The sequence below is a fragment of the Branchiostoma belcheri genome, unplaced genomic scaffold, assembly GCF_001625305.1.
Source record: "Branchiostoma belcheri isolate BF01 breed outbred unplaced genomic scaffold, Haploidv18h27 scaffold16, whole genome shotgun sequence".
NCBI lineage: Eukaryota > Metazoa > Chordata > Leptocardii > Amphioxiformes > Branchiostomatidae > Branchiostoma > Branchiostoma belcheri.
Window position 1 is genome coordinate 3,072,615 of NW_017803046.1, and position 15,875 is coordinate 3,088,489.

General features: G+C 43.2%; 2 protein-coding genes across 2 annotated transcripts; both read left to right on the forward strand.

The window, feature by feature from the left end:
* The first annotated feature begins 348 nt into the window (after positions 1–348).
* Positions 349–2,567, forward strand: LOC109465951. Its single transcript, XM_019763439.1, has 4 exons — positions 349–763; positions 1,277–1,345; positions 1,503–1,604; positions 1,753–2,567. The coding sequence occupies exons 1-4, from the start codon at positions 556–558 to the stop codon at positions 1,857–1,859; spliced, it is 486 nt and encodes a 161-aa protein (XP_019618998.1). The 5' UTR covers positions 349–555; the 3' UTR covers positions 1,860–2,567.
* An 8,869-nt stretch (positions 2,568–11,436) lies between these two features.
* LOC109465950 lies at positions 11,437–14,124 on the forward strand. Its single transcript, XM_019763438.1, has 4 exons — positions 11,437–11,934; positions 12,052–12,111; positions 13,208–13,360; positions 13,822–14,124. Exons 1-4 carry the CDS (start codon positions 11,805–11,807, stop codon positions 13,986–13,988), a joined length of 510 nt encoding a protein of 169 aa, XP_019618997.1. The 5' UTR covers positions 11,437–11,804; the 3' UTR covers positions 13,989–14,124.
* The last annotated feature ends 1,751 nt before the right edge of the window (positions 14,125–15,875 follow it).

The window sequence follows — 15,875 nt, forward strand, 5'->3', positions numbered from 1 at the left end:
CCTCAATGCGTGATGGTGTCGTCCAGACGGTTATGACGCGCCTCTTGACGATTAGGGAGTGCCGGGGAATCCCCTGACTCAGGCGTGATCCATTACTAGTATATAAAAGGGGTGTGCAGGTGCTGACTACCCATTTGTATAGATTATCAATTTATAATGAGAAGGTTATATTACAGCAAAATAATCATAATTGGTAGGATAATCCTCTGTGACGATAATACTATTTATGAGATCATTTTATTTATGATTTCTTTTACCTAATCATAGAACCCTACCCCCATTGTAAACTGCTATGTGCAAAGGGAGTTTGTGGTGACGTGATCAGCTGCAGTCACGTATGAGCTCGAGTCAGTCAACTAAATCTCCCGGCTTCTCCCGGCACTGGTTACCAAGGCGAGCACGCCGCGTGAACAAATTCGTTTCCAAACTGGATCTCCTTTTCTTACACAACATATTCACTACAAGTTTGACGTACGTGGCGACTGACTGGACAAATCTGACCTGAGCTGAGCTCGGAAGACTTTGGAAATAGACATACTCCACGTTCTCCTCGTCATGCCTGGGCTTCTCTCCGTAACCGTCCACGTGTGTGTCCTGATGTTGGGAACTCGAGTTACCGCGGCGCCCACCAGGTCTCCTCGGGCGGTGACGTACACCTGCCCGCCTGGCCGCGTGTGGGATCCGTTCAACCAGGACTGTCCCCCGTGCACTCTATGTTACGAGTATCCGAACATGGAAATGTGCAAGAACAACGCCTGTCCAGGTAAGGAACAGAAACACGTACACTACAGTATGTGACGGGTTATTGATAGAAGATCTTGATAATTATATAATTCGCAGGTTAACGTTTTGCAGCTTCAAATTGATAATCAAGCAATGAAGCTTGAAGCATTGATAACATGACCACGTATTTGAAATATGGTGAAACAGTGATATTTATTTCTATATTTTTCTTAGTCAAATTGTTTGGTTGATTTCCTTTATATTCTTGGGGTAGAAGGGGGAAAGGAGGTTTTCAACGTGGCCGGATTTCACCATGCCATCTAAATATACACGGTATGAATTATGTATTGTAAACTACTACTACCCGGATACATACTACTACTATTATGTATGTATCCGGGTGGTGCCATCAAATGGCCCGCTTGTAGATTTTATGTAGTTTTACAAGAAGCAGTGATCCATAATTCCGAGCACACGTCACCTGCAAGTGTGTCCTTGTATTGATATTAAGTTAAACATACAATGTCGCTAAACTCATTTCCGTCTTTCGCAGGTCCCACCACCCTAACCGTCGGAAAAACACTGCCGTTGCAAGCTACCACAGGTGTTCATGGAAAGGAAAGTGAGTCATTCTTCGATCAGTTTCGCCTTTCAAATGTCCATTGTGTTTTCTTACATTTATCAAATACTTGAAGAGTGCACCTTGACGTTACATCTCTGGCATATTTTTCTGTGATCATTTAGTTTAAAGCAGAAGGCGTTTTTTTACATTGTTTCAGAATTAGAAAAAGGTCTGGGCGGAGGCATTGTGGCCATCATAGTCTTGGGGTCTATCCTGGCTTCTGTTGCCCTTCTCCTTGCAATCTTATACAAGATCAGAGGTGAGTACAACATATCAACTCTCACGGTAATAGATCCGACAAGAAAATCAGACAATCATGTTCTTCACATCTTCAATACATCCCAGCTGCCAACTGACCCATGGTAGCTGAAGTCATGTATGACATCCTTCTTACCGTATTTCCACAGCGAACGGCCGAGAGAGAGCTGATGATGAAAACAACACAGAAGAGGAGCTGAAACTGTCCGTACAGGAAGAGCAACAAGGATCGTCCGAAAGAGTTGTTGCAGAATAGACTCATAGTAGTATTCCCTCACTGAAAAATGTAATCGTAACTGTAACTTCTGTAACTGTAATTTTGGGTCCTCGTAAGGTTGAAGACAAATAAGATCAAAGATGGATTTTGTTGCAACAACAAATCAATATATCAATACATAACACTGATAAAATCAAATCAAATCAAATCAAATGTTATTACAAAAATATTGTACCGGATACAAGTAGTGAATAAAACGACAGCATTGTCGTACGCGTGTATTTATTATGGCTTCACCACTACGTGTCAGGTGAAACGATTACATCAATAAATAGATATATAAAGCTGTTAAGTCTTTTCCAACTGGATAATTGAAAGTTTAATGTGTAAACGTTTCAAGTACCATCCGGTACTCTTCATCAGTACAAATGTAGAGGAAATTTCCTCACAAACACGGAACTGTGTTTTGAGTTTTATTTAATAAAACTTCAATAGTCCATTTCTACTTCCATGTTTTGACAAAACATACAGGGGTGTGTTTTTACAACTTTTTAGTATTGGGGGTGGCTGCGGAATGTTTACAGTAGTTGCCACCGTCACGCGAATGATGTTTACATCAATACATCCACCTGCAGAAATAGACACCAGGATTTGAGGAAGGGTACAATGCAACCCATGTGAAGTTTCGAGAATATACCATATATCAGTAGCAATCTTGTTATGTGTGGCAAAATTTTTCGTTTTCCTTTGATGTCATCTTATGGTACATGTGTGTACATGCAGTTAATAAAACTACAGTGTTGTCATGTTTAATTACTTTTGCATTTTCTGGTATGCTTTGTGTTCTCCCTAGCATTGGAAGACGTCCAAAATGCCCTACCCAAGCCTTTAGAACTTTAGAAGGTTGAGACAGTTGACAAATGATCTTTGAACAACTTTAAAGTTCGCCGCAAGTACTTTGATGTTTACTTTATATCACCGGCATTACAACAATGTGGGAAACGTTTAGCCACTTTAACCAAGGAGGTTTAGAATCTGTACTGTGTTTTGAGTTTCATTGAATAAACAAAACTTCAATAGAAAAGCAAGTCCTAATGTTGACAGGGGTAAGTTTATCCTAGTAATGGGGTGACAGATGAAATGATCACATCTATACATCCAGCAACACGAAATGCTAGAAGTTCGATCCAGAAAACAGGATTTGATTTTGAGTAAGGGAATAACGTAATCCATGTGATATTTCGAGAATGTATTACTATTGGACAGTCTCTGTCATGTCTCTGCATACGTATCTGTATTCGGCGTAACACACCAGCTTCGCAGGCATGCGGCGCGGCGGCAACTGGACACATTACTCTGAACGACGTTAAACATAACCCTGAACGTCTAACACTAAAGACATTGTTTAAGGCTATCTAATGACAATGCCCCTACTGTACTTTGTGACAGCGAGTTCCACCCTGCGATAGCTCTACTTCTAGGAAAGAATGAATTCCGTCTGGCGGGTATGTTGCGCCAAAGAATCGTATTTCTAGTTCCCGAGGGATGGACAAAATTCTTGCTAGTGACACACCATGCATGTGATTCCCCGGCTGCGGGGCATCACCTGCATGGCGCTAATGGGGGTCTACAAGAGGTTTCGAAAGAAGTCAAGAAACTATTCACGCCTTAATATGATATCGTTTAATATATTTTCACACGCATATCTATGATCATGTAGCAATTTGTTGGGGTAAATCGTTGTCGGTAAAACAGCAGATATAAAGATAAATGGCTACAAGCTAGAATCAAAGACGATTGGCAATTACAAACAACACTAGTACTCAGCGGCTACCCCTAACAGGCCCTCGAAACGCAAGACCGCATTACGCAAAACACGTCAGGCCACTTAACTGTCCACGGCGCGGCTGCCAACAATTACGTGCTAATCTCTTCAGTTACAAACAAGCTTTCACTACTTTGACGTTTTAGATCCGTTAAGTTGGCTGAAAAGATAATTCTCACCAATAAAAACACACTTGCATAAAGCCGTTTACTTTTTGGGTTGGTACTAGTTTAGGGTACACGGCGGAGTAATACATGAATGAGAGTGGATGTGTGGATGTTTCGAGAAACAAACATCTGTCGCTACGACATGTACACCGGCCAGGCCTAAGTTACACGTCATGGACAAACCATTCAAATCCAAAGGGAGACCATATTTATAGTTTTCGGAATTTACGACAATCGTAAGCGTTTATACTTCACAACATTAAATGCTCGGGTAAACATTACAAAAACGTCTATACTGTACGTATCCTGCTATATACAGTGGGGGAGAATCAAAGACGAAAACAAATCGTGTAGTATGCACACCCCTGCGGTAAAAAAATGTGCGTTCGCTGGCAGGTGTAGTGGACTTTCCTTGAAAGTTTTCTCCCAGTTGCTGTTTGGAGGAAGCAGAATAACGGACTCGAAGAACGTTTTATCTCGTGACTCGCCTTGATCGTGTCCAAAGCAAGTCAGTGTCCTGTCAAGGTAAGTTTTTACTTACCATAGGTACTTACCATTTTATGCCGGGGCTCCCATATATTTTTAGGGAGCGAGTATGGGAGCCCCGGCATACAAAATAGGATGGCACCTAGGCTGACTTTGACTGATGTAAGCCCTTTAGCCGAGGAACTCACCCTATAGCAATTAAGAGCTGCCAACGGTCCGACACCAAGGGTTGTTAGTGCCGTTGTTGTCAGGGCTTCACTTTGCGGCAAGGGCGACTCGCGCCCGCGGGCCTGATCATGGCAACCGGCCGCGGTGACGGGTGTTATCTTTCGTGTTTTGTGGTGCGAGTTCTCAGTCAGAGCAGTGTACTCAGTAACGCTTAACGAAGATTAAGCTTAAGAACGGAGTTTTCTTGTAACATTTTGTGTCTGAGAAGTTGAAACTACAATGTATAAGTCTCCCTGCCTAGCTACGATTGGAAGGACGGCTACACATGTACTGAACGACAGTAGTACTGATAACCGACATAGATAAGGAAGGCCACGAAACACGCCGGCGAGAATCTGACCGACAAGACTGATGGGAGGTCATGACATATCTTCAATGAGTTGAAAAGAGGTCCTTCCACCAGAGAGGTCCCACAGACCTGCGGATTAGTGCTGCTACACTCCGAGTTTACAGAATTTCAGCTCACTGTTTACTGCGTATTTTGTGTATAATGAAAGATAGCAAAAATCCCTTAGAGTATGGATAACACCGTTATAGTCTTCGTTGTAGTCTCCACCAGACTCCTTTTGCAGGCTAAATAAATAGTAGAAATCGGCCGCGGCTTGGATATTATTGGGCAGAATTCTATCGGTGGCCATCTACTCTGGCCAATGATATCCCTTTTAGGCCGATTTCTACTACAGTATGCATTCAGCCTGCAAAAGGAGTCTGGTGGAGACTAATTTCGTTGGCATTTTACAAACTGTTGCTTGTTAAAAGTGATTAGAAGAATGATACATCATCGATCGCTCCCCCTGTCAAAACGGTCACGGCGTGCGGAATTCCTTGCTCGGAAGATGAATGACTTTGGAGGAGGTAGAGTTCTACCACCATGCTTTGAATGACACGGCCGTGTTTTGATAACATCCTCAGCCTGAGTTCAAATCTGCACCTGCATGGCCCAGTGGCTCCACCAAAAACCGCACATGCACTTTGAAATTAGAACCATTAGATTCCCACGGTAGAGGAAGAGACAGAGGAAGAGACATATTTTGTTGAAGATCCGTCTGATATATATAGAATACAACACGGGGTATTCCGTATCGCCCGAGGTATCGGCCCGACCGCGGGTCGGATCGCCCGACGGCCGCAGGCCGGAGGGCGATCCGACTCGCGGGAGGGCCGGGACCGGGAGGGCCGGGACGGAATACCCCGTATGTTAGTGTGCAATCCAATATCAAGTGTCATCCAAAGCCTATGCTAGTTGTGGGAAATGAGAGTTAAAACAGACAGGAAGAATCCAAAGCCAAGGCTAGCCTCCTACGCAGACTTCTGATGCGGCGGCGTTGTTTTTTATTCGTGGAGCGACGGGAGTTATGCCGCAGAGGGACGGTTTTGCCGCCGTGGGACTTTGCCGGGGAGAGACTGTAGTTTCCGCGCGGTTTCCGCGAATCAAGAATGCTCGGAAATTAACGCCCTCTTGTGTCAAATAGAGTTAGAAGCTACAGGTACCAAGTGTTGGGCGTCTGGTGTACGCAACAGTCTAGAGAAATGCGGTTATTCTTTCGTATGGCAAAGCGTTCAATCAATCGGCTCAAATACGCCCCAAATTATCTCAGCAATTTATCAGCGTTTAAAAGATATTCATTTCCAAACATTCCTTTCCGAAATCCACAACGATAATAGAGTTGCTAATTCAAAAAATAAACTTCGAACATACAGATTATTAAAACACTCATATAACGAAGAAGATTATCTTAAGATCGCAAATGTACGTCACAGATCTGCCATTACTAAACTAAGAATCAGTTGTCACAATTTTAATTTGCGAATTGAATCAGGAAGACATAACCGCACTCCTCTAGAGCAAAGAATCTGCCAATATTGTAGTTTAGGTAAAGTAGAAGACGAGGTACATTTTATTGTGGATTGTTCCATGTATGACAGCGAAAGAAACGTTCTTTTCGATTTTGTGTCAAGCAAATACTCCCAATTTAAGTATTTGAATAGTATAGAGAAATTTATATTCCTTGTAGTCTTTAACAAACCAGCTCTAACTACTCATACAGCCAACTACATTTATAAGATTACCAGAAAGCGAGAGGAAGTTGAACGTTCTTGTGTACTATAGCTGTTTTATTATCAACATTGATGATGTACTTTGTCAATATGTGACCTGTCTTTAGCCCAGTGGGGCAAAATGTACAATAAAGGTCTTCATTCATTCATTAACTGTCCCTCCGCGGCATAACTCCCGTCGCTCCCCGAAAAAAAAAACGCCGCATCAGAAGTCTGCGAAGGAGGCTAGGCCATGGCAATGACAATTGCTATTTAATTTTCGTTAGTGTCTCCAGATGTTTCACAGTAACACACAATATCAATTTTGTGTGAAATGCCGTAACCGTCTGTATTCAATACAGGTGTTTCTGAACCCATGTCTGCGATGGTTGGCACCGTGGCTTTTGCTGTCGCTGTCCTTCTCCTATGGTGGTACTGCAGAACAAAACTAGCTATAGGTAGGCAGAATGATACACCTAAAACCCCCCTTGGTGCCTCCAAGCATTCTTCCGTACCTCCTTCAATTATTTGGAAACTAGGGGGCATAAAAGAAAAAATGAAACCTTTTACAAAACTTACTGTAGTTTAGAATAAACAGAAATATACATCTTGTGATAGTTAACATTTAAATTACCGACCTGTTGCAAAGAAATGCATACAGAGTCAAACAAGCCTTATTCGTAATCTTAACGATGCAGTCTATTGCACATGTGGGATAGACTGGGACCCAGGCAAGAATACAAGCCTGATACAAACGTTCTTTTTTTTTTCCACTGCTTCCCCCAGAGACCAGCGTGATCCCTACCGACAGGACGGGGTCCGTGCAATATCTACCTTTGCATCCTACCGCAGCCGCAGGCAGGGAAGCTCAAGAACATGAGGACGTGCAATTGTCCATCGAAGAGCTTGGAGAGCCCTCACAGTGTGACTAAACTCTACAGTAACAATTTGTGGGCAGGTAGCCTGGATGCCAAACCCATAACGTTAACAGGTCTAGCCCTAATCTCAAAGCAGATCCTAGGGTGACAAAAGACAGTATCAAATTGGCTAGGCAGTATCCAACGGCCAGAGAGGGTCCAATACGCCACCCTGCTTGGAGATTAGGCCTAGCGTATTATGGGTCTGGCATCCAGGCTACCCTACCCACAGATTCAACGGTGTCTCATTTGGGGCATGTTGGCCCTGGAGCCGGGAAATTGGTCTATGTAGGCCCTGGAAGCAGTTTGGCACCCAGGACATGGATAGGAAAACTATGCAATCTTCAGGGGCCAACTGGATACTCTCGATATAGGCAGGTCGACCTGCTCTTGCTGGTTTTGCTACTCTCCAAGCAGAGGTTGAATGGGGAGATTGTGACCTTTTTCTATGCCCCGTTTTTTTCTGACAGCCGGCCCATTCGGCCACCAAAAGATCTGCTTGGAGATTAGGTTTTGCTGGATGACTTATACTTAACATTATAATAGATAATAGACTTAGAACTAAGCCTTTAGGTTAGTCAGCGTACTTGCAATTCGCCTTCGGGCAAGAATTGCCAATAAACCTATTATACCGAATTATATAAAACTGTTCAGAAGACATTCGAAATGTCCAGATATTGTTGGTATAGCGTAATCTGTCAATCTGTTCATGTTTGTATCTTTATTTTGCTTTAATGTAGTATAGTCGTGTTCAAGTTCGCCAGTGTTTCTATGAAATGGTTTATTATGTGATAAACTGGCTCTGTTTTGTTTCCAATAAAGAAAGGATGGCATTTAATTTTGATTTAACAAGGGCTTATAACATTCAGATGATTTTAGAACATAAGTCATGACTATAAGTTACTTAAGCAACTGAGTATGAATTTTACTTTTCGTGTATCTATACAGACTATTGGCATCTCACCTTGAAAAAGTAACTACACAGGTGCCCTGTCACGTAACGTGGTAACACAAGTCTTCAAAGTTTGCCGCTAATACTTTGAATAGACCGCTAATGACTATATAGTGACTTTCAGACTTTTCAAACTTTGATAGTTTGAAAGGAACACACAAGGCGTGCGGTGTGCCTCTGAACTGAAAAGTTGTTGACACTTTGCCAACCTCCTCTCAACACGGAGGGTGCCCTCTCAGCCCACTCTTTGATTGATAAGGTCGTTATCAGCGGCTTCAAAGACTTAATGCTCTCTACAAGGCTACGCCGAGGAACTCCCCCGTAGCAGTAATGTAGATAGGCGGTCGCAGGGCTTCTGGCTGCCGAAGGAAAACGGCTAACGGCCCGATACTAGTCTGGCACACAGGGTAGCTAGCCCTGAGAAGGCTAGCTATTTTGGGCATGACTAGGCGGGCTCTCCAACAGATGGTTTGTTGCACAATGGAACTACTTATAAAGTCGGGACCTTGATTTTACGCTCCTTGGTTATAACGTTATATGCGGTAAATCAGGAAGCGAAGACGTTGCGAGAGCGTGAAACTAATCTTTTGTTTTTACAGGGCAACAGGAAGTGTGCCACTGTACGGTCAGGCGAGGTGATTTTGTAATTCATGATCACATGTCTCATGTGTCTACCATGGGGAAACTTACATGTGGGGGAAGTGTCTGGTGTCAGGCTAGGATTAATTTAGCCCCCATTGTACGGTATTTGGGGAATAGTCTGCGGCTTGTTCAAAGACCAATTTTGATAAGAGCATATTGACTTGTTTTTCGGCAGACTGAAAACATGTACTACCCGTAAGTTCATTGTCAATCCCATCTGTACATAGACACGGGAAATCTGGAGGCAAAACTGAGGGATTCCATCGGTTGACCACAAGGTGACCTTAGTTGATTTCGGTCCCTGCCCTTCGGTCTTCGGTTTTACAGAATACACCTGACGACAGCGGGGGAAGCGTTCTATATTTAGGCTATTTGAGGACTAACGGAAGTCTGCTCGTATCGTACGGAAAACATCCGCTGGCCACACCTAACGTCTATTGTTCCATGTTTAATGGGATCCGGAGGTAAAAGGTGACAACGTGGAACAGGTGTAATTGGGGGGGGGGGGTTGTCAGTGATCCCTCAACCCGCTCTCACCCGACACGCGCCTTCCAACACGCCCGCTCCTACCCCGCTCATAGCCGCGGCAACTGTTGCAGGGCTTCTCTTGCTTGCAGTCTTTTACATTAGTCTTGTTAGGGCTAATGTAAAAGACTGCAAGCAAGAGAAGCCCTGCAACAGTCGCCGCGGCTACCCCGCGCCCAGAGTTGACACCCTTCCCAGAATATCTATCCAGGGGCGAGAGATGAATTAGACCCCTGGTGCCAAATCTGGGAGCGGGGCGTGTGACTTTCCCTGGCCGAAGGGAGTATCGCGTCGCGCGGAGTCTTGCACCTAGGCTAAAGGTCTAAAGGGAGCGTGCAAATACACAACACTGTGGATACCCCTTGGTAATCCTCATGCAACAACTCTATATTACGTAAATGTTTCCGTAAGATTTAAGTTGGTGCATATCCATCACGTTTTACAGTTCTGTGACGGTAATGTTTGCCGATTTAAAGTACCAATTGACCGACAATGTGCAAACATTAAACGTAATGTGTGTAAAATATAGATTTCTTCAATTAGTACACTCTCTCAACTCACAGGTTAAGATGTTGGTTTTACCTCGCTGTGCTCTGTACAAGTGGTTTAGGAAGCATACTAAATGTTGCTAAAATATGTCACCACCGTGCATAGCAACAGTCTTGACTTCTGTGCTCGCTCGGGTTCGGGTGTTTGCCGACATATCGCCCGATTTTGATTTAAAGATAAGAAGTCCCATAACTGTGTGATGTTGGTATTTTACCCCTTGTTGCTGTGCGGGTGATACATGCCATTCCTTTGTATTAGCAAAGTCGCCCGAGACCAAACGCCAACGTGTGCGGGAGTCCGGGTGAAGTGGGGTGATTACAATCGGAAGTGCGTCTATATGAACTCTATAACAACCAAATAATGGTAATGTTTGTACGTCAACGAGGTATGTGCGACGCTTGTAGCCTGGCTGTTGTGAAAAACAACTATAGGTGATGTTTCGTGTGTTTCAGAAGCGAGCCATCGTTATCACGGTTTTCACAATTTTTACTTCACAATTAAGAAATATGTTTTTGATGAGACTAGACCTTAAGTCAGCATATTTATAATAGACGTCGATGGGAAAGTAAATCGGTAGTACCAAATTGTACCCCAACAAGGAGTGCCACAGAAATTTTGAGGTTCCACAAGAAAGGAAGATATATGTAGCTTTGATCATGACCCTGTAGCACTTGTAACATTTTTTTTACACTTAACGAGTGCCGTTAGCTATCTTATTACCGTTCTTTGAAGTTTGAAGCCTCCGCCTCTCGATCCTAATAACTCAAGGTCACACGTGGCGTGGGACTGCCCTGCAACTGAGATCAACAACAACTTCAGGGCAGTAATGGCTGAAAACTACATGGCAATGATATGCTACTAGTAAATCACTCGATTAAAGGTTAGATATTATGATATACACAGGTAGATTTTGAAAACTGTCAGACGTTTCATTTAACATATCGAGCCACAACTTTTCGAATTCATAAATAGTTCTAGATTATATAGGCTCTGGAGAACAATATATTCTTTCCATTGTAAACAGCATCACCGTAAGTGAGACATCATTGTACAATGGTCACAAGGTATGCGTTACAAAATGTGGGTTTCTCATTTTCGCCTATCCACTTGCCTGAGTAACAGTTTCCTTGTGTAATAATATAAATGATTTGAGAGAGAAATTGCTTTTGAAGTGATCCTTGATTTGAGCAAGATGAATAACACAGAAGTCATTGGGTACAAGAACCAGGACGTGACGCCATTGACCCTGTCTGACCTTTATAATACGCCTTTCATCAGCAAGCACGGGAGCTATGTGGGGGTTAGATGGGTGCGCCAGACGAAGGCAAATACTTAGTACGTAAATGATGCACCTGATTGGCTGGCTCTGGGGAACAATGGGAGTTTCACAGATCTTACCCCAGAACCGGCACAGACAATGACAGAGGGCATTTAAAAAACGCTGTGTGGTGGAGCAGAGTTTAGTGTCATTTCACGTTGGTCCACGTTGAAGAAATTATAGATTTTATGAAGGGCAGTTAGTGCATCATACGTCTAGGATTTACCGACCCAGTAGCCGGCGCCACCTTGTTCTTTGGAGACAGACGATTGTCAACAGCAGCCATCACCACAGAAAACATCGAGTTATCACCATTCTTTCACCACCACCGCGCCAAGATGCCGACTGTTGTTCCCACCTGTCCTGAGGGGATGGCGTTTGAAATAGACCCGATATATGACTGTATGTCGTGCGATCTGTGTGTGGAGTTTCCTAACACCGGGATATGTTCAACACAGAAGTGTATAGGTAAGGAAATATATTTCTTCTCTCATGTTCATATTTGAATGAAGGGTTATTTAGAGTGTTTGATTTGCCTGCCAACTATAAACGGTCATCTGAAAGAAAATATTTTGTGTTTCATAGATTTTCTGGGACAGTCAGTGACAGATGCGCTACAACTGGCTGCTCGGGAAGGGATGACAGGTAATGTACGTAGACGTTCTTCTTTCACCCATCTGCCGTCACGGTGTATTGTATACCGCTAAGTATTATAAGAGTGAACCCTGGGTCATGGCGGCGGCATCTGTTTTATCCGCCGCCGCACTCAAGGCTTCCTGTCCTGTTGACCTACACATCTGACTAGATAAAGATCAGTAGTGAGAGTGACTCCTTATCTGCCAATTAAGTGCTCAGCGAACCATTAGGTTGTACCTCAAAACACGCTACAAGCGATTTATCATGGGGCACAACTATTGCTTCCTGTCACTCCCTGAATGTGGGTCTGAACTAAAAAAAGATTTAATGTCTAGCTAGCATTTCCAGATTTTATGCCTTTACAGTGTTTAATACTAGTGCTGACTCACACTTGCCCCGTTTGTTCTGTAAAACATTTGATTTTTCGCATTTGCAGATTTTATGACTTTTACAGTGTTTAATAGGTGCTGACTCACGCTTACGTGTGCACAGTAGATGTGGTACGGAAAGGAAGTTCGCCCGAGTGCGTGTCTTTTGTTCGTTCAAATTTTCTTCGACCTTGATCTCCGACACGGCTACAATTAATGAGCGGAAGCAAGCTACCGTTTTGCTTGTATCTGTATAGCAAATCACTCGGCTGAATTCACAACTTGGCTCACCAACGATATAGAGTACACGTATGAAATGCTCAAAATCCTTCAAATAATGTTTTCATATATTATATTATTAATGTACAAGACCTGTATATTGATAATATATGAAAACAGCCACCTGTTTTAGCGAGGAGACAGTTTGACGTAAAGAGGGCAGCTAGGATATAGGTACTCTCTAAACAGAGGTTGATGGGGGAAGATCTTTTTATATACGGCCCGTTTGTTCACTTAAAGAAATTGTTGTTGTATTTGTCGCTACCCCCACCAACATTGAATGCGGACCCACTCTGCATCTGGCCAATTTGTCTTACTGTCATCCAGGATATGCTTTAAGATTAGGATCTACATGTAGGTAAACACGGTTTAGCGTCCCATAACATGTGATTGGAACCTGATACATTGAATAACGTCCTTAGAGATACAACGTAGCATGACTGTACTGCTATTTTCAGGCACAGAACCACCAGCCGGGCAGCCAGCTGTGTGGGTCTGGGTTGTGGTCGCGTGTCTCACGTTGTTGCTTGTCGCGGTGGGAGCTGTGGTCACGGCGATAATTCTCCGGAAGAAGAAACGACAGAACGAGGTTATCTTGGGTAACCGCGAAAGTAAGACGTTAAACATATTGGGAACAATAAGATAATGGACTTACCAGGGTGCTAACAACACAAACACCCACGTGCACCCACCCACATTACCTCATTCGTCTGCCCTATCCTTCTAAGATACTAAAATCCATTTGATTTTTGACAGTATAACTTACATGTGTATAAAGGAATTTTATATGTTACCCCACGGACGCTTGCTCAAGTTAGAACTGTAACTGCATGCATGTGCACTATGGCTATTACAACAAAGGTGTGTCTCGCTGGCGTCAAACTAACACCAAAGATTAAGTGTGGCGGAACAGATCAAAGTTTCCTTCCGGCCATTTATATATATATCAACCTGTTAAAGGGCGGATGTACATATTCATGTTAAAACATGCCTAGCTATAAAGCTAACTTATGTATACACCGTATTGTTAACGTATCATAACAGAAATGCTTATCTGTTTTCAAACTTTCAGAAAAGGGGAATGTCCAACCAGTACCCCTGCCTGATATGATAGTAGAGAAGTTGAATTTCCCAGTGGAGAACACAGAACCGCCGTCCCTTGAATCACTGGGAGACTTACAGCAAGCTCTGACCTCACTGGACAACGTTGCCCTGTCTGAGCTCGAGGGCGACAACTGAACCGAAGACCGACTCTTTCCTGGCGTATCAGCAGAGGAATGCGTATCGTTTGTATCATAGTAAAATACTTGGGGGAGGAGGGCTTCACTTGTGATAAAGCATAGCCGTCGGTTTTGTATTCGGAAGTTAACCGAAGACTAGCCTCCTTCCCAGACGCACTAGTGTGTGGCGGGGGCATTAAATTTTTCTCCGGGGAGCAAGGCGAGTTACGCCGCCGAGGGAGTTTTGCCGGGAGGGACTTTTGCTAGCCTCTCAAATGTTCTCTCAACGGACAAACTCCCTTGGCATGCTTATCTCTCTATCTGGCCGATTTCTACTCTTTCCAGTCACCTCCCCAAGCCTGGTAGAGGCTAGACTTTTGCCACTGAGGGACTTTTTCACCGCCAAAACCCCCTTCGTGAAAAAAAAAATCCCTCCGTGAAAAAATCCCTCAGTGAAAAACTCCCTCTGTCCATAGCAATAGTCCCTCCCCAAAGACCGACTCTTTCTTCGCGTGTCAACAGAGGAATGCGTATCGTTTGTATCATAGTAGAATATTGGGGAGGGGGGGGCTTGTGATAAATCATAGCCGTCGGTTTTGCTTAGAAGTTAAAGCATAGCTGTGATGTTATATACTTTGGCTATGATATACTTATCTAAGATAAGCCATTTTGTCGTAAACCTTTGAAGTGTGCTTTGAAATTCTACCGTTGTTTAACAAAGGAGGCGAACACGACCATTGTTGCAACACCATCTATAAGAGGTCGTAAAATCATTAAACTATTCACCCTTTTTAAGTTATATATAGTTAGGTACAAAAGGTGAGCGGATATATTACTAACATTTGAGCATAGAAACAAAATATCGCTTGTTTTGGTGTGGTGGCACAAGTGATAAAACTATGTACAGTCGCTTTTATCAGTGTGTGAATCTAGGCTTTAGAAAGAATGGCATTGTAGAAATATAGGACCTGTCGAGTACACCCTTACCCATATGGCATAGTGATCCTTACTCAGAAAACAACCTCTTACCATGTACAAGCATTTGTTTATCTAGCTATACAGGTCCTTCTCACCATGGAAAACACGTGTATTTACAGATAGAACATGACTAGTTTGAACTGGTAAAAGGTGTGGCAGCTAGGCACCGGACCAAACAGGATCAAACAGGTGTCGGGATTTGATACTGTTCCTGCGTTAGATTATACAGTAACCCTATACCTGCTACATTGTATATTGACGTTTTTCTTATCTAGTTGTGAAAATGTTGAAAATTAACTTTCAGCAATAACATCTTGTTATCATGAAGGGATCCATGAAGTGGCCAATGTCCGGATACAAACATATTGATAAGGACTCTTTAAATATTGTCTTTCAAGCCCTATTTCTCACATTGGGCAAAACGTCACTGTAGACTGTCTCGAATACACATTTTGTGTGTATCTCCGTTTTGTACTGGATCATGTATTATACTGTTTGGACTACAGTAAGAGTAGCTTGTACTGTAATAAATAAAGAATCAAAGTCACAGCTGAAATGAACAAAATGACTGAAGTGTAATTTTCTCTCACGGCTGCGTTCATCACGCCATTATGCTCTTTGCACACAAAACTCGACCTGTTGACCCACTAGCGGAAGGTGGGCCAGGAAGCGGTAAGACTATCACAAAGCCATTGGTTTACCCGTAGCAAATAACGCCGGCCTCAAGCTAATAAAATTAGACCGGCGGGGTAAATAAAATATGGGCGCCAGGCAAACATCTGAAGTAAAAACCTTAAGTAAAGTTATAAATCGTGAATTTTCCCGAACAAGAAGTCAGATGGGAAGAAAGCGACCCTTGTCTCGTATTCAGAGCCCGTTCTTTAAAAGTGTGGGCGGTGTGTGTGTGTGGTGGGGGGGGGGGCGGGAA